This window comes from Gastrolobium bilobum, unplaced genomic scaffold, assembly GCF_033153095.1.
Source record: "Gastrolobium bilobum isolate Gb01-03AN ecotype WA unplaced genomic scaffold, APGP_CSIRO_Gbil_v1 utg3828, whole genome shotgun sequence".
NCBI classification, from domain to species: domain Eukaryota; kingdom Viridiplantae; phylum Streptophyta; class Magnoliopsida; order Fabales; family Fabaceae; genus Gastrolobium; species Gastrolobium bilobum.
The window spans coordinates 103240-121657 of NW_026898686.1; the positions used below are offsets into that span (position 1 = coordinate 103240).

The following is an 18418-nucleotide window of genomic DNA, read 5'->3' on the forward strand; positions in this document are numbered from 1 at the left end:
GGCACACACAAGGACCAACAACGCCTTGGGGCACTTACAACCCAATCCAGTTTATAGTTATTAAACATAGAGTCCATATTAATCATTCTTAAGTAGTTGCAATCACTAACATTTTTTTCGTGCATATTTCCATCATACATATTATCATAACCTAAAATAGGCCTAAGGCCCTTCCATCATAATTAGACATGCATCAATACTATTACAATATGGCTTTACAAATTACAACTTGAAACTAAAACTTCAAATTACATTCTTCTAAAATTTCAACTTAATTTAAAAGACAACATAACCAAATACATCACTACTAGACTTAGGCAAAATGGCATGAACAAGATGCTAATGAAGCTACTAATAAATACAAATGACATGTTCATGCCCTAAGTCTAGCCTAGGCCACACGGCCAACAAAATGCAAAATATGAAGCGCTCCAGCGCTCACTCTGCGGGCCTCTTGCCCGAGGCTCCTGCTCCACTGCTACCTCCTGAAATAAATGCCCCGAGACGGGGTGAGATATACGAATATATCTCAGTAACCAAGAGGTTCTGGAGAAAACTCCACCCAATGGTTCACTTCGATGCATATCAATAGAATACAACAACCACTTTGAAAACGGGATATAGCAAGGGATTTAGAGAATGGGGAATATAAAGAAAACAAAATACGACGATACGGGATGGTAACACCAATTCCACGTACGCCCTCGGCATATATAAGCCTATGGGTATCATCCAAGGTGTGTTCACAGAAACCACAACCATGATGCCCAAACCAACCAAAACGCCAAAGACATTCCTAGTGTGCTCCTACCCGGATCACACACCATGACCGCAGTCAACTGGAACTCCCTCCTGGAGACCTATCCAGCGGAAGTCCGAAAATGCCCGAAGGCTAATAAAACTGTCTACTGGCCAGAGACTCGGTACCGCAGTACCCATAGCAATAATGCATGCATGCTCATGTGTTCTATACTATTCATACACACTTCCTACCGTTGCCATCAACTGGCAAGGTGGAACAGAAAAGGGGAACAAGCCCCAGTACCAAGAGGTTACCTTAATTCGTGTTTCCACAAGCTCCGTAGCAGCTTATCCCTCAACTCGGTACACAGCGGAATGCCTACACAGAGGACATTCCCAATCACTCTCAGTTCAACCCATACATGTTAATTTATAATTACACATGCAATGAACCAATTTCTTACCTCAATCCACTTGGTCCCGGACCAAGGGCAATTCACTGATTCAAGATTCGGGATTCAGGTCGATGTACGGCAACCTATACAATAACGTACATCCATCAGTACTCGTCAAATAGTATCAAAACGCAAAAACACAAAAATCCTCCCCATCTTCCCTTGATGGTTCGGCCATTGTAGTGTAAATGTGAGATTTATTTTTCTAAATTTTCTTTCTCATTTTGTTACGTCTCATTAGGTTGTCAATAAGCCAATTCAAGTGCCGGTTCGTCATTTTCGCGTCGGATTACATCAGAAAGCGAAAACCGCAAAATCCCCCCTTTTTCCCTTGGAGGTTCGGCCATATAGGTGTTAATTGGGGATTTATTTTTCTAAATTTTCTTTCTCATTATAGTACCCATCCTTGGGTTGCCATAAGGCCATTTCAACTGTCGTTTCGCCGTTTTATGTCTTTTAAGCATCGTTTCGCTAAATATTTCGCTCTAGGTTCATTTATGCCAACTAAACCACTTATTATTTTTCCATTGATTCTAACACTTGCCAATCACAACACAACCCATCTAAGCACTATATAACTACACAAATCATCATCCAAATCATTTTTCATCATCAATTCACTCATTTTTCCTCAAAGGTTCGAATCTTGCCCTATGACATTCCAAAGAATTTCCATTCAATTTTAATCACTCCAACCTTCACACAACCTATCATATCATCATACCATCATGCCACAATTCATCAAACAAGTCTCAACACCAAAATTCACAAGTCCAAAATCATGATCATCAAATTTTTCTAAGTTAAATTCATCAATTTTCACCAATAAATTTCATCGCATTTCTAGCTTTAATACATCATTCTAACACATTATCATCTAATACACATTTTCAAATTGAGCTCTCTAACGTCACTATTCATCATATCAAAGTTTAGGTTTTCAAAATCAAATCATCACCATCCACCATTTAAAATGCAAGAACACTCACCCAAATGGAAGGTACAAGGCTCCTCCTAACTATACTCCACCATTGGAGCACTTGGAAGCTCCAAGAACACAAAATTCCTCACCAAAACCGCAGCTGTAAATGGCCAAGATCTCCTCACACACGCGATTTCAAGGCTCAAGAGTGGTACCAATGTGTTTAGGAGGTGTTTTCCAACAAGTTTCAAGACAAAAATCGTTGGATTCGGAGGAGATTTGACCAAGTTATGGAAGAAAGAAAGCTTGAGCAATTCTTGGCCATGGAGGGGCTGCTGCACGCGGGAGAGAAGAGAGGGAGGAGAGAGAAAGTGTGAAAAAAAGGTGAGTTTGACTCACTTAAGTCACAGGCGGGTCCCACACGCGTTTTAACTTTAATCAATCACCTAATTTCAACCACAAATTCATGACCTACATATTTTTCTTGTTCATGTCATATTTTTGTTTCCCAAAAATACTGATAAAATTTTCACGCTTATCGGTACAATTATACCGCAGTATTTTTACACCGGAAAATCACTATTCATCAATTTTTCCCAAAATGACTCAATTCCATCAAATTTCATCAAAATCATATTTCCTAACTCAAAAAAACATTTACAACTCATATTTGAAACCTAGAGCTCAAAACTCAATCGGCACGTTTTACGGTGCAATCGTACCGCGGTATTTTTACCCGCGAAAAACACTATTCACTGATTTTTCTGAAACTTGCCTGTCCACTCAATTTTTCGTTCTGAACCCATTTCCAGGGTTATTTTTACCATCTGAGACCTTCTACTCAATTTTTATCTTCCTAGGGTTGCGTGTTGGCTAATTACCGTTTTGCCCTTTCTTTGTATTTTGGCCTAATCTTTTGGATTTTCACTAATCCATCACTTGATTGCTCACTTAATATTTTAATTACTTGATTTAAAATTGTGAGGTGTTATAACAAGCTCGATTGGAAGTTTATTAAATCTGTTTTGGAAGATTTGAAGTTTCCTGAGACACTGATTAGAGCCATTATGGGCTGTGTGGCCAGCCCAAATCTGGAAGTCCTTTGGAATGGCACTAGAACCGCTAGTTTTCAGTCCAAGAGGGGAATTAGGCAAGGAGATCCCCTCTCCCCTTACCTCTTTGTTCTCTGCATGGAGAAGTTAACCCACTTGATTATGGATGAAGTGGAAGTGAAGAATTGGCTTCCAATAAGAGCTGGCAGATCTGGTCCCCTAATATCTCATCTTATGTTTGCAGACGACATTATATTATTTGCAGAGGTTTCACTTGATCAAATCAACTGCATAGTTAATTGTCTGGAGAAATTTTCGAAGATGTCAAGTCAGAGTGTTAGCATAGAAAAGTCATGCATTTACTTTTCGAAGAATGCTACTCAGGAGGTAGTGCAATCCATTACTGAAATTAGTGGATTCAAGAAAGTGGACAAGCTTGGCTGCTATCTAGGAACTATGATGAGACATGGAAGAATTAACAAGAACCATTATGCAGCTGTAATAGCCAGGGTGCAGGAAAAGCTTCATGGCTGGAAGGCAAAGTGTCTGTCCCTGGCTGGCAGAATCACTTTGGCCAAAAGTGTGCTCTCTGCCATTCCTTGTTATCACAAGCAAAATAATTCCATTCCAGTGCATGTGTGTCAAGACATTGAGAAGTTGCAAAGAAATTTTATTTGGGGAGACTTAGACTCCAAAAAGAAAGCTCATTATGTAGCCTGGGAGCTCATGTGTCAGCCTAAGGAGGGTGGGGGACTCGGGATCATCAATCTTAGAGTTCAAAACGAAGCTTTTATGCAGAAGATTGCTTGGCAAATTATGAAGGACCAGGATAGCCTTTGGGCTAAGGTACTGCTTGCCAAGTACGGCAGGAAGCAGGATGCTAATGGCATTTGGATTGCTAAAACGCATGATTCGAACCTGTGGAAGAGTATTTGCTCGGCAAGAATCAAGATGACTAATCAGTTGGAATGGGTAATTGAAGATGGAAGGACGACATACTTCTGGACTGATATTTGGGGAGGATGGCAGTGTTCTCTGTTTGATCTGGCTGTGACCAAACCTCCTATGGCTGACCTCAGTATGAAAGTTTGTGATTTAATTGATAATGAAACAGATGACTGGAAGTGGGACTACCTAGGTAATTTCTTGGATATTTCTGCCTGCTCAAAGTTGAGAAATTTCTCTCCTCCTTCTCACAGCAGCTCTAAGGACTGGATTAATTGGAAGGTGGGCAATCCAGGTAAATCCATAGTCAGAAATGCATACAGCCATCTTATGAAATCAAACCGTGTTACAGATAGACTTTGGTCAATTATATGGAAATGGGAGGGCCCCTATAGAATTGCTGTCTTCCTTTGGCTTGCATATCTCAACAAGCTCCCTGTTAGGAGTATAACCAGCCAATGGAGTGGAAGTGAAGTTCTCTGCCCCACCTGCTTTGATGATCAGGAAACCTTAGTCCACACTTTGAGAGATTGCAAAGCTGCCAGGGAAGTGTGGGAAATGTGGTTTGCGGGTAAGGTTCCCAATACTTTTCTGTCTGCAGAAGGTATAGACTGGTTCAGGCTTAATCTTCTCAAGCCTTTTCATTCACACTTTTGGCATTCCTGGTCTGAAATCTTTTTTGTCACTTGCTGGTTCCTGTGGTTTTGGAGGAACTCCTCGATTCATGTTGAAAATTTCTCCAGACCCCATGATCCTATTCAAAGAATTCTGCATTATCTGGCCGAAATGAAATGTAGCAGGAATGCTGATCCTTTTACTATTTTGCCTGGTCAGTGTAATCACAGTGACAGCCTTAGACAGAAGGGGAACGAGGGAAGCATCAAAATCTTCGTAGATGGGGCTGTTAGTCTATTGCCCCATACTGGAGCTTGTGGTGGAGTAGCGGTTTCAGCTGATGCAAATTGGATAAGAGGTTTTGCCTATAACACAGGGCCTTGCTCCCCTCTGGAGGCTGAATTGTGGGGAATTTTCCAAGGGCTAAAACTTGCTAGAGAGCTGAACCTCCCTTGTGTATGGCTGGGAAGTGACAGCAAGGAGGCTATCCTTTGTGCAGAGGACAATGCGTACCCCTGTGGCTATTCTGCTTTGATTGCTAATATTAAGGAAATTGCCCAAACCTTTGAGAATATCCAGTTGGAGTATATTTCAAGAGACTTTAATTCTTGTGCTGATAGTTTGGCAAAGATGGGTTTAAATCTTAAGAGTGGTGAGCTAAGGCTACTAGAGTCTCCCACTGATAGTGTTGTTTCTTGTTGGTTCTCTTTTTGTTCAAAATTGTTGGTGGAGCATGCCTCTATGAGCATGCATAAACTCTATGTTTAATTTTTCTGGGCTAGGCCCTCCATTTATATCAAAAAAAAAAAAGTTGTTGATTTGGTCTCAAACGTAGGAGAATGGGAGCTCGATACTATTCGATCTTGGCTTCCAAATAACATCATCAATTTGATAAGGAGCACCTTGCCTCCTAATTCTGCTAATGGACCTGATAAGCGTGTGTGGAACCTATATGAGAGTAATGTAGTCACTGTCAGTGCTTTATATAACTACATTACTAATCATGGGAGAGTGGAGGATGATGACAAAAAGCAATGGGATCGTCTCTAGTGAAAGGGTCCTACTCAAAAGGTCAAAATTTTTGGATGGAAATTGATGCATAATAGACTGTTAACTAAAAGCAGAATTTCGGATTGGAATGGTGGTGACAGCACCTGCCCGAGCTAAAGGAGGTGTTGAAACAATTCTCCGTGCTTTAAGGGATTGTGGAAAGGAAATATAGGAAAAATTCTTACCTCAACAGATGAGACCAGATTTTTTTAGTCAAGATCTTTCTATGTGGCTGGCTGATAATATTGGTGATTCTTCAAGGATTGTTAACAACATGTGCTAGCTAACTTTTTTCTTGGTTTCTTGTTGGAAAATCTGGCATTGGATTGGAGAAACATGATGAATCAAGGAGAAGATACCCCGATTCTTGACTCCAAACTTGAGATAAAAAGGAGACTGGTGTTGGATATTGAGGTTGCTGTTAGTAGTTCGGGAAGTCTTCGTATTAGAAGTGATTATAGCCAACTTAACATTTCTTGGCAATTTCCTGCAATGGGCTATGTGAAGATCAATTCTGACGATGCAGCTAGCAATCATTGGACTCACCAAAGTTGGTGCAATAGTTTGTGAGATGTGCCTATTATCTCGTATACGGACATGGATTGATAAGAAGTGGAAGGTTCACATTCAATTTACTTTTATGGAAGGAACTTGTGTGCAGATTGAATTACCAATTATCTTTTAAATGCATAGCATTAGGCTGACCAAATTTTCTTTGAAGAATCCCTACATGGAGTCTACCTTTTATGCATGGCTGATTTTGCGTCTCTTGGGAGAGTGTGTAATGTGCTTCTCCCTGGTTAAGATTTTATGTTGTTTGTTTTCTTTTTCTTTTTTGTTTTTGTTGGGTGTAATGTCCTTTTGTTTATCAAAAAAAGAAATCATTGAATTATAGTTAATGCTGATATTAATACATTTTTTTTTTAATTTTAAATTTTTTCCGAATGGTGTGATAATAGATGATAAATTAGTTTATTAATTCATTTATTCGACTTGAAAATTTTATCATTTGAAAATACTTGCTGATTGTCAATTGATTTGTTGGACTTAAAAATCTATCTATAATTTATTCTTAGTCTCTCAAGACAATTTGCTATATAAAAACTTAGCTTCTTTACTGCACAAAAGGATTAGTAATAGTATCCCATCAACATCATCTGGGGAGGGACATAAGTATCGTAATCCTTGGACTCGCACCCGAACTCTGAATTAGTCTCATAGACAGCTCAAAGAGTCGAACCCGTAGGAATCCTGAGAGTTCTGATTTATCTCAAAGAGATAATTAAGACGAACTTCCCAAAAAAAAGATTAGTAATAGTAAGGCCACTACAATAAATTCGGTATTTTCTGGCGGATGTATAAAGTCGGTTGTGTATAAACGCGGTTGATTAGGTTCATAAAGGAATGATAAGATGGGTTATGATAAATGTACCATTATTTCTTTGGAATTTACCATTGGAATATTATAACCATTATCCTTTCAAATAATTCTACGCACTTTCTCAGCTCACATTGCTCTTCCTCTTCTTCCCAACCTCCTTGTATAGATCTTTCTTATTTCCCTCTCTCTCTTTGAATAACTATCTACTACACGACAACAGATCCCTGTGACTCGGTGGCTATCTCGCTTTTCTCAAATGATTTTCTCTCTTATTTTCTTGGTATTTCTCTGCAACCAAGCACTCGAATATTGTTCATCTTCCTTGTATTTTCCTCACTGATTCTTTAACTATCTTATTTAGATCTCTCTCTTGTATTTCGTTCGTGAGTAGCTTCTCCATCCATATCTTTTTGCAGCTCATGGAATCAATTTGTAAACCCTAATCCCAATTGTAGTTGAAATTTTTTTGGGATTAATTAGGTTTTTTGATTTAATTGTACAATTTTTGATTGCCAGAGGGAAAGACGTGATTGTGATTGATAATTTCTTCACTGAGAGGAAGGAGAACCTGGTGCACTTGTTTGGGAACCCGAGTTTCGAGCTCATTCGTCACGATGTGGTGGATCCTATTCTGTTAGAGGTCACTATAAGAAAAAAGGGATTTGATGGCGGTGGTACTGGGGGAGTTAAAAAACCGCCCCTATGCATTACTTTGGTGTTTTTCATGTTGCTAGTGTGGTCTCATTTATAAATTTCATTTATGCTACTAAACGTATAGAATAATTGATGTGAGTCTTTGTAGGATGGAAATGATCGCGCGCCAATTGATATTTGGAAATCACAATATTCTAAATACTACTATGGATGCAAAGAAAGGGGACTTCATTTTACTCGTAAGTTAGTTCCCCAACTCCTTGTGTTACTTGTTTGCTATATGACAACATTCCAGAACACATATCTTTTTATGTTTTCTAATTGCTGATTAATGAAGATGTTTTATCTAATGGTAATTTTAGAAAATTTTAATCCAAGTGCGTTGTAATTCTCCATGTTTCTATGTGCTGTTATTACTTCTTGTCTATTATCAAATTTCTTTTGCTGCTTCAGGCTTAATAACATTTGTAGGTTAATTAAAGATCATTGCAATTTTGCTATGTGGTTTGTATCCTTCAGATACCTCTTTTTAGCTCATCCCCTTGTCAGGAGTGTGATGAGAGAAACAACTGTAATAACTGAAGAGGAGAAGCTTTAACTGAATGGGAAGGAGGGTTGTGGGGTATAATGTTAGGCTGAGAAGATCAAATAGGGATAAAAAGCATTCTATCAAGTTAACTGATTTTGTTGCTTGAGTATAACAGTGTAATGTGTTAAATAATATTAGTTACTTGTGGCTTATTGGTGGTTAAACATTTAGCTGAGAGGTGTACATTGTGCATGTAGTCATTAGGTGGGAAGTTAGTTGAGGGACACGTGGTTAGCAATGTAACCAACTGAGTAGTGGAAACTAGTATATAGCTTTGTGATAATGGATTGTTAAGCATTGAATAAAAATCTCGATACCAATTCTCTGTTCAACTTCTCTTTCTCTGTTCTGTTCTTCCTTAGGTTTACATAACCTAACATTGGTGCTTTCATCCAGTACTCACGTTCTTGCTTCGATGACGAAGGTTCAAGAACTCTCTGAGGAATTGCATTCCTTTCAACAACGTGTGGAGACAAATTTTGAGGAACTTCGTGCGCAAGCAACACGACAAGATGTTGAGACCAGAACCCAGATTTCGTTGCTGGTTAATCAAATGCAACAGTTACATGATTCTCTCCTTGCTGATCAAGCACAGCGGCACGCTTCGTCACATCTCAATACTCCATCTCCTTCTCACAATTCGCATCGACCAGAGACTATGGAGCATCGTTCCTTACTCAAGGGTGTCCGCATGGAAATACCAGTTTTCAATGGTCATGATCCTAATAATTGGATCTTTAAAGCTGAACTGTTCTTCACTCTGCAGATGATTCCAGAAGATTCAAAGGTAGCCTTGGCTGGGTTGAAAATGGACGGCAATGCTGCTTCCTGGTTTCAATGGACTTTTAACACAGGTAAAGCTCGTGCTTGGTGTGACTTCACTTATGCTCTTCGTCAACGTTTTGGTTTGCCTGGCTTTACCAATTTAAAAGGAGCATTATCAAAACTGACCCAATCCTCATCTCTTCGTTTTTTTATTCAACAATCTGAGGCTTTGGTTAATCAAATTCCAGATTTAGATGATGATCTTCTTATGAATTTCTTTGTTTCGGGACTTCAATCTGAGCTTAGAGGTGCTGTCCAATTACGCGAACCTGTATCCTTGCACCAAGCCATTCAACTTGCCATGGCTTATGATGATCACTTTAGTGACTTAAAGAATTCCTTTCAAGGAGCTCCAAAGAAATTTTTTCCCAAACCGGTTCAAGTAACTGAGGTGTCTTCAGGTGGTTCCAACACTGCTACAGTTGCTCACGGTACTTCCCATCCACATTCCAATCAACCAAGGTTGGCTTTACCACCATCTAATCAGTTGAAAAGGGTGTTTAATGCTGATTTACATAAGAGGAAAGAATTGGGCTTATGCTTTACTTGTGATGAGAAGTGGACTTCCAAACACATCTGTAAGAACAAATTGATGTTATTGGTGGGGGAAGAGGAGGAATTACAGGATGCTCAGGAGGAGGAAGAGATTGTTTGGCAGGCTGATAACTCAGTTGGTGAATCTAAGGATGCTTCACTACATACTTTAAGTGACAAAAACCATTTTCGTGCTTTGGTTTTCAAGTCAGCTTTGGGAGGTAGGCCATTTTCTATTTTAGTTGATTCTGGCAGTACTCACAATTTCATCCAGAAACAACTAGCAATTCATCTGTCCTTACCTATGTCTCATTCACACAGAATTAGGGTGTTTTTGGGTAATGGTGCTGTAATGTATTCTGAAAAGAAATGTCTGAAGGTTCCATTGTTGATTCAGGGAAATTTGTTTGTATGTGATTTGTGGATTTTGGATTTATCTGATATTGAGGTTATATTGGGCATGCCTTGGTTGGAAGGTCTTGGTAAAGTAACTCATGATTATATAAGGAAGTCAATGGAGTTTGTGTGGGAAGGTAGCTCTATTTCTTTACAGGGGCAAAATGGAAATTCTGTTTCTTCTAGCTTGAATGTTTTTCTCACTTCTGAGTGGGCAATGTGCAATTCTTTGCATGTAGACCAGGATTCTAATTTGCAGGTCACCAACATTCCTGGGTTGGCAGAATTGGAACCAGCAATTCATCCTCTATTGTGGTCCATATTGCTGACATTTCAGAAAGTGTTTTCACTACCTGGTGGTTTACCCCCATTTAGAGGACTAGACCATTCAATTCATTTGGAGGAAGGCACCAAACCTGTCAATGTTAGACCTTATCGTTATGGTCATAGCCATAAATCTGAAATTGAGAAACAAGTATCCGAATTATTGGCAGCTGGTTTCATTAAGCATTCCCATAGTCCCTTTTCATCTCCAGTTCTCCTAGTCAGGAAGCATGACAATTCTTGGAGACTTTGCATTGATTATAGGGCTCTTAATGCTGTCACAATTAAGGACAGATTCCCTATTCCCACAATCGATGAGTTGTTGGATGAATTAGGTGGCTCCACCATTTTTTCAAAGTTGGACCTAAGAGCTAGCTATCACCAAATCAGGTTGCTACCCACTGATTCTTACAAAACTGCCTTTAGAACACATGAAGGGCATTATGAAATTTTAGTTATGCCCTTTGGATTGACAAATGCACCTGCTACATTCCAAGCTGTCATGAATCATCTCTTCAAACCTTATCTCAGAAGATTTATTATAGTTTTCTTCGATGACATATTGGTTTTCAGCAAAACTATTGAAGAACATGCTAAGCATATGGAATTGACTCTCCAATCCTTGCAGGATTCTGAGTTTTTTTGTTAAGCTCAATAAATGTGCATTCGGGCAGCAAGCAATTGAGTATTTGGGACATGTGGTAGATGCCAATGGAGTGAGTGCTGATCCAAAGAAGATTTCTGCCATGCTCCAATGGCCCATTCCAAAAAATATTAAGCAGTTACGGGGTTTCCTTGGCCTCACTGGCTATTATCGAAGATTTGTCAAGGGGTACGCTTCCTTGGCTTTTTTCCCTTAACCAATCTATTGAAAGGAGCTGCCGATTTCCAATGGTCTACTACGGCTGATGAAGCTTTTTTGAGGCTTAAGCATGCTATGTCCCACACTCCTGTGTTGAGGTTACCCAATTTTGAGGAAATATTTGTTTTAGATACTGATGCTTCCAACTATGGTGTCGGGGTTGTTTTGCTTCAAGGAGAGCACCCCATTTCTTATTTTAGCAAAAAGCTAGGTCCTAGACTAGCAAGTGCTTCCACTTATATTAGAGAGCTATATGCTATCACCACGGCTGTTAAACGTTGGCGCCAATATCTGTTGGGGTCCAAATTCATAATCAGAACGGATCATAGAAGCATCAAGGAACTTCTCTCTCAAACGATCCATACTACTAAACAACAAAAATACTTGTGCAAACTGATGGGATATTCTTTCCACATTGAATATAAACCAGGCCATTCCAACACAGTGGCTGATGCATTATCTAGAATCTTTGATGAGGATGCTGCTTTGCGAGTTTCCATTTCTGAACCTGGGTTTGATCTCCTTTCTGAAATCAAACATCAAAATTTGCATGATCCTCAGTTATTACAGTTGCATCAGAAGTTAAGTGTCCATCCCAATAGTGATCCTGATTTGGTAATTCGAGAAGGGGTGCTGTTTTACAAAGGTAAATATTTCATTGGTTTTTCCTCATCATTAATTCCTGTTCTGATTAAAGAAGCTCATTCTTCGTTAATTGGAGGGCATGCTGGTGTGTTGAGGACATACTTGCGGTTATCTGCTACATTCTACTGGTTATCTATGAGGAAGCATGTGAAAGAATTTGTCCAAAATTGCCACATATGTCAACAAGTGAAATATGAAACTTCAAAGGTGGCTGGCCTATTGCAGCCTCTTCCAATTCCAGAAGGCATCTTTGAGGATCTTTCTATGGATTTCATTGTTGGATTACCTCTTTCGAAAGGTTTCACTACTGTTTTGGTAGTTGTTGACAGAATGTCTAAGTTTGCTTACTTTGGGCCTTTACCCACTTCTTTTACAGCTTCTACAGTAGCCACTCTATTTTGTGATTTGGTGGTACGAATTCATGGTTTCCCTCGTTCCATCTTGACAGATAGGGATCAAATTATTTTAAGTAAATTTTGGAGCCATTTATTCAAGCTAAGTGGTACTACTTTAAGGACAACTTCTTCCTACCATCCACAATCTGATGGTCAAACAGAGGTGACCAATAGATACCTTGAGCAATATTTGCGTTTGTTTTGTTATGAACAGCCCAGAACCTGGTGCAGTTTTTTGTGTTGGGCACAATACCATTACAACTCAGCTACTCATTCTTCCATAGGCATGTCTCCTTACCAAGCAGTTTTTGGGAAGCCTCCCATTATGATCCCTTTTTATCCACGGGGTATGATCAAATTAGAGGCCATTGATACCATGCTGCAACAGCGAAATGATATTTTGGTTCAACTCAAGGTACAATTGCAGAGAGCTCAGAACCGCATGAAGATTCAATTTGATAAACATCATAAGGAGCGTTCATTCAATGTCGGAGATAAAGTTTGGGCCCGTTTACAACCGTATCGTCAGGTGACAGTTGAGAGAAGAGCCAATCATAAGCTTGCTAAAAGATTCTTTGGCCCTTTTGAGGTTCTTCGCAGGTTGGGAGTTACTGCTTACGAATTGCAGCTACCTCTAGGCAGCCAAATTCACCCAGTATTCCATGTATCTCAGCTGAAACCATGTGTGGGTCCTCTGCCAATTATACCTCATCCATTACCTTCTTCAGCTGTGGATAATAAACCTGTTCAAGTTCCAATAGCCATCTTGGACATGCGCCATGTATCCTGCCAAGGACAACAGCTGCGTGAATTTCTGATTCAATGGTCCAACTCGGTTCCTGAAGATGCATCATGGGAAAAAGAGCATGAATTGCGTCATTGTTATCCCTCTCTCGACCTTGAGGACAAGGTCATTATTGAAGGGGAAGGGAATGTTAGGCTGAGAAGATCAAATAGGGATAAAAAGCATTCTATCAAGTTAACTGATTTTGTTGCTTGAGTATAACAGTGTAATGTGTTAAATAGTATTAGTTACATGTGGCTTATTGGTGGTTAAACATTTAGCTGAGAGGTGTACATTGTGCATGTAGTCATTAGGTGGGAAGTTAGTTGAGGGACACGTGGTTAGCAATGTAACCAACTGAGTAGTGGAAACTAGTATATAGCTTTGTGATAATGGATTGTTAAGCATTGAATAAAAATCTCGATACCAATTCTCTGTTCAACTTCTCTTTCTCTGTTATGTTCTTCCTTAGGTTTACATAACCTAACATATAAATAGGAACAGAGATTGGCACTATAGCTAATGATACTGATCTCTGTTCATGTAATAATAGGCTGCAAAGGTTTTAGACTAGTTGATGAATTAGGGAAGCAAAATGATGAATTATTAAGCATGTGGCTCACATTGGATGGGATGGTCCCTTCGGGACTGGACCCAGTTGGGTATGTCTTTCATTTGAAACATGTGTACTTCATCTCTCTGTTTTGCAACTATCTAGGATCAAATGTTTCATCATTTTGTCTATTCTTTTTTGTTGTTGGGATTTTTTTAATAAAACTTGCAGATGAATGAATTTAAAACAGCACCTGATTTTTCAACATCGATTGGTAACTTGAGTGAACGAAGAGACCCCAATCCTGTGGCTATCACCACATCAAGGTCCACCAAAGGTATGCTTTGATTCTCATTTCTCACTAAACAACATTTGATCCGTGTCAAGTTCTGATTTTGGCTTCCATGTAATAATGATATATTGTATTCATGTGGAAGTGTGTAGTCTCCTGAGCCTGAATAATACAACAGAAGGACCTTTCACGAGTCTACTAGTAGTGAGAGAATATGTATCTGATTATTATTGCTTCTCTTTAATATCTTTTAGATACTTTGTGAGGCTTGGAAAAACTATCTAGATTCTTTGCCCCTGTGGTAAGAGTTTGGCGGTTCTGTCACAAGCAAACTCATCCACAAGGAGGGGGAATGTCCTGGCTCTTGGCTTTACAAGTAACAGTTTAACACCGATTTAAGTGGACCACGCCAGTGTTTTATGAAACAGAGTGGTTTGATTATATTAAATTTAGGGCATCTCATCTCAGTCTCACCCAAAATAATAAATTAAAGCAAATAATTGCACCACAATGCTTGATAAGAATATGGGGTGTTTATATCCATAGCTGACTGTAATGGCAGATTGCTTATATTCTTAGTTTAGATGCATGAGTATGGACCTTGTTTTACCATTTAAAAAGTTTTGTTAGCTATATACTAGTTAGTTGGGAATAATGCAGTCATCACCTAGCAACTGTGTTTATAATAGTATTACTAAAATGATGTGTACTTCTTAGAACCTTCAGTTTGGGGAGCCATAGTAGGATAGACGTTTGAAGGCAGCTAGCTGTAAGAATCTGATTTTGGTAAAGCATAATCATTTAAGGTATTAATGTGCAAGCTTTGAACCGATTCTTGCTAGGGACCGGATATGTTATTGAACCGGTATTGACCCGATGAACCGGTCGTGAACCGCGGTTCCACCGGTATTAACCGTCGAACCGGTTTTGGAAAAATTAATTCCAAAGTTGCAGCCGCTGGGATTCGAACTCGAGTCTCATGAGTATGCTTAACAACAACTTACCACTTGGCTGAGTTTGTTTGTTGGTTAATATGTACCATTTAATAGAATTATTTAAAAATTGCATCTAGTAGGAATCAAACCCTTGTTGTGAAGATATAAATTGTAGTATTTACCACTAAGCTACATTTGGTTCACTTGCACCATTTAAAATATTTATTATATAATTAAATATAAATTATAAATTTATATACATATCCGGTTTATGCAGTTGAACCAGTGACTCACTGGTTGAACCAGTGACCCACTGACCCGGTATCCCGACCGAGTCGATCACCGGTCCGGGTTTAATAACATTGATTTAAACCATTATATCATCATTTTTATGTTTTCTGGATTTTTTTTATAAATTTCTACTTTGATGTATTTTTTATTTTTATCGTTTCTATAAATTCCTAGGAACCAATTATTGGATATATCAAGAAGAAGGTTGAAATGGAATTGTATTCAATAAATTTGGTATCCAATCATTTTATTCAATTTGGGAAAGATGCCTATATATAGAGATGATACAATGTTGTCATATCTCATTTAAAAATCACTAATTAATAAACGTTACAAATGATAATTTGAATTTGCATATAATTGTATATTAGTTACAATTGACTATTTAATCTTAGCTACAAATGGCTATTTAATAAATGTTACAAATGACAATTTGAATTTGAATACTGATGTGGATAACATATGGGCCCATAAGGTTTAAAGTCCAGAAAGTGCCCATGAAGACGCAATGATCTCATTACGCAGAATATACACCTCAAGCATTGCACAATTATCATGTGAAGCCTCCTTATAACTTAAAAATTAAGGAAGGTCTTAGTGACGAGCTGAGTTCCACGGCGCCTAAGGGCCAACACAAGTAAGACAGCTTCAGCTTGCCAATACTCTAAAAAGACAAGATATTGTATAGACTTGTTCACCAAGGAAATAGCCAGAAAGGCAGCAACCCACAACAACCAATAAGAAGGTATGCCGCCTACAAAAGGAATTCCTTTTTGACGGAATTCCTTTCTCACAACAACCCACATCATTTATTTTATTCATCTGTTTTCGACGGAATTCCTTTTCCGTCAAAAATCTTCGACGGTATCCATTTTCCGTCGAAAACCTTCACAAAATCAATTTCTTTTGCATTTATTTTATTCATCCGTTTTCTACGGAATTCATTTTCCGTCAAAAATCTTCGACGGAATCCATTTTCCGTCGAAAACCTTCACAAAATCAATTTCTTTTCCATTTATTTTATTCATCCGTTTTCAACGGAATTCGTTTTTCATCAAAAATCTTCGACAGAATCCATTTTTCGTCGAAAATCTTCACAAAATCAATTTCTTTTCCATTTATTTTATTCATCCATTTTCGACGGAATTCGTTTTTTGTCAAAAATCTTCGACGAAATCCATTTTCCGTCGAAAATTTTCACAAAATCAATTTCTTTTTCATTTATTTTATTCAACCGTTTTCGACGAAATTCATTTTCCGTCAAAAATCTTCGATGGAATCCATTTTTCGTCGAAAATTTTCACAAAATCAATTTCTTTTTCATTTATTTTATTCAACCGTTTTCGACGGAATTCATTTTTCATCAAAAATCTTCGACGGAATCCATTTTTCGTCGAAAATTTTCACAAAATCAATTTCTTTTTCATTTATTTTATTCAACCGTTTTCGACGGAATTCGTTTTCCGTCAAAAATCTTCGACGGAATCCATTTTTCGTTGTAAACCTTCACAAAAAAATTTCTTTTCCTATTTATTTTATTCATCCGTTTTCGACGGAATTCATTTTCCGTCGAAAGATTTTGACGGAATCTGTTTTTCGTCAAAAAAATTCAACGATAAATGAATTTTGTCGAAAATTCCGTCAGTATTTGTCACGAAATTTTTTTCCGTCGAAAATAATGACTTTTCTAGCAGTGATGAACTCCAGCTAAGGGTATGTTATTTTGAAGATGATGAAAATTAGGAGCCACCCTTCAAATTTTTATTAACTTAATAGATATCTCTTTCACTCGTTTAGCTAAAAATTATTAATTATATGTCTTTAGAAAGTCCCATATGTTTAATTTCTTGTATCTAAATTTCAGAATTTTTGGATGATTAAATCATTCCTAGTTCTGGTTTAGCGCATGCTGCCAGATTGTGAAATTCCATTGTTTTTAATTTACTCGTTATTTTTTGTTTTTGCTTTCTTTGGCCATTAGATTCGATAACTTTTTCATGTTTGTGAATCTAAACTGTTTATTACAATGATGTTAATGTTAGATTTTATAAGGGCCATTTCGAGGTATAATTTCACATTTTATTATTAAACGCTTATATTTCATACCGCTAACAAATCAGGTCGGCACAAGACTTTACATTTGGAGACAATTTTTTCTGCATCCAAATTTGCTCCATGTTTTCCATGATTTTTAAGAATCCCCCATTCACTTAAAATTGTTTACATTCCTATCAAAATTATAGCAGCATAGAATAATGCTACACGCATTTCACATTTATACAATGAAAAATATGTTTTTATTATTTTGTATTATGCAATATATAAAAAGTGGATGAAACCATTTTTTTTCTCTCTTTCTTTTCCTTAGTGGGTCTCACCCATTTTTCTATGTCTTGCGTGAGATAAATTATCTCATACAATATGATACAGCCTTTATACAATTCGGGTAATTTAATTATAATTGATCCCACTTGATTTTTTATATACCTAAAATCTGGTTCTATCTAACGTTAAAATCAAGGTTCTATATATAAACGGAAGAGGATGGAAACGTAAAGTTTATACTCTTTAAGGTCAAGATACAAAATTATATATATATATATATGGAAAAAAAATTCACATAAGTCACTACTGAAAATTCAATGAATAACTTCATATTTAAAAGATATAAATCACATAACTATATAAAACACAAGTCCAAAAACACAAAAAGAGAAAATTGAGTTTTAAAAAAAAAAGGAAAAAAGGATTTTTTTTTTTTTTAAATTGAGTTCAAGTAAAGACTTAAAAATTTGTGTTTCTACAATTTTTACATTTTTACTCATTTTTACCAGGAAGTACCGCTTTTATTTATGTTTTAACACATTTTTTAACAGCATTTTTACCGCTTCTACATTTCTACATTTTTACATTAATTTTTGACAATAATGATTCTATCAATTGACAGAAACTTTCCTAGTGTTCATGCTATGTAATAATTTCCACATATACTTTTCTTCGCGACATTTATTAAATTATACCGTTGAAAAGTCAGCTTGGATTCAAAAAAAAAAAAATCATAACAATAAGCATAAAAATCAATAATATCTATAATAGTTGAGTAGCACTAATAACTAATGATTAGTGAGTTCTTCCTTTTTGAGGTAATAAATATTGTGTAATAAGAGATAGCAAAATA

The 18418-nt window shown here is 37.4% G+C and overlaps 1 protein-coding gene and 1 long non-coding RNA gene across 2 annotated transcripts; one reads left to right on the forward strand and one right to left on the reverse strand.

The window, feature by feature from the left end:
• Positions 1–351: 351 nt before the first annotated feature.
• On the reverse strand, positions 352–2302 carry LOC133318326 (uncharacterized). The gene is made up of 4 exons (XR_009752459.1): positions 2186–2302; positions 1206–1279; positions 1057–1120; positions 352–485 (listed from the first exon to the last, which is right to left on the reverse strand). It is a non-coding gene; the product is annotated as an uncharacterized LOC133318326 (long non-coding RNA).
• A 3814-nt stretch (positions 2303–6116) lies between these two features.
• Positions 6117–13385, forward strand: LOC133318356 (uncharacterized). Its single transcript, XM_061520344.1, has 6 exons — positions 6117–6330; positions 7680–7876; positions 7964–8054; positions 8767–11048; positions 11158–11315; positions 11408–13385. The coding sequence occupies exons 1-6, from the start codon at positions 6117–6119 to the stop codon at positions 13383–13385; spliced, it is 4920 nt and encodes a 1639-aa protein (XP_061376328.1).
• Positions 13386–18418: the final 5033 nt, after the last annotated feature.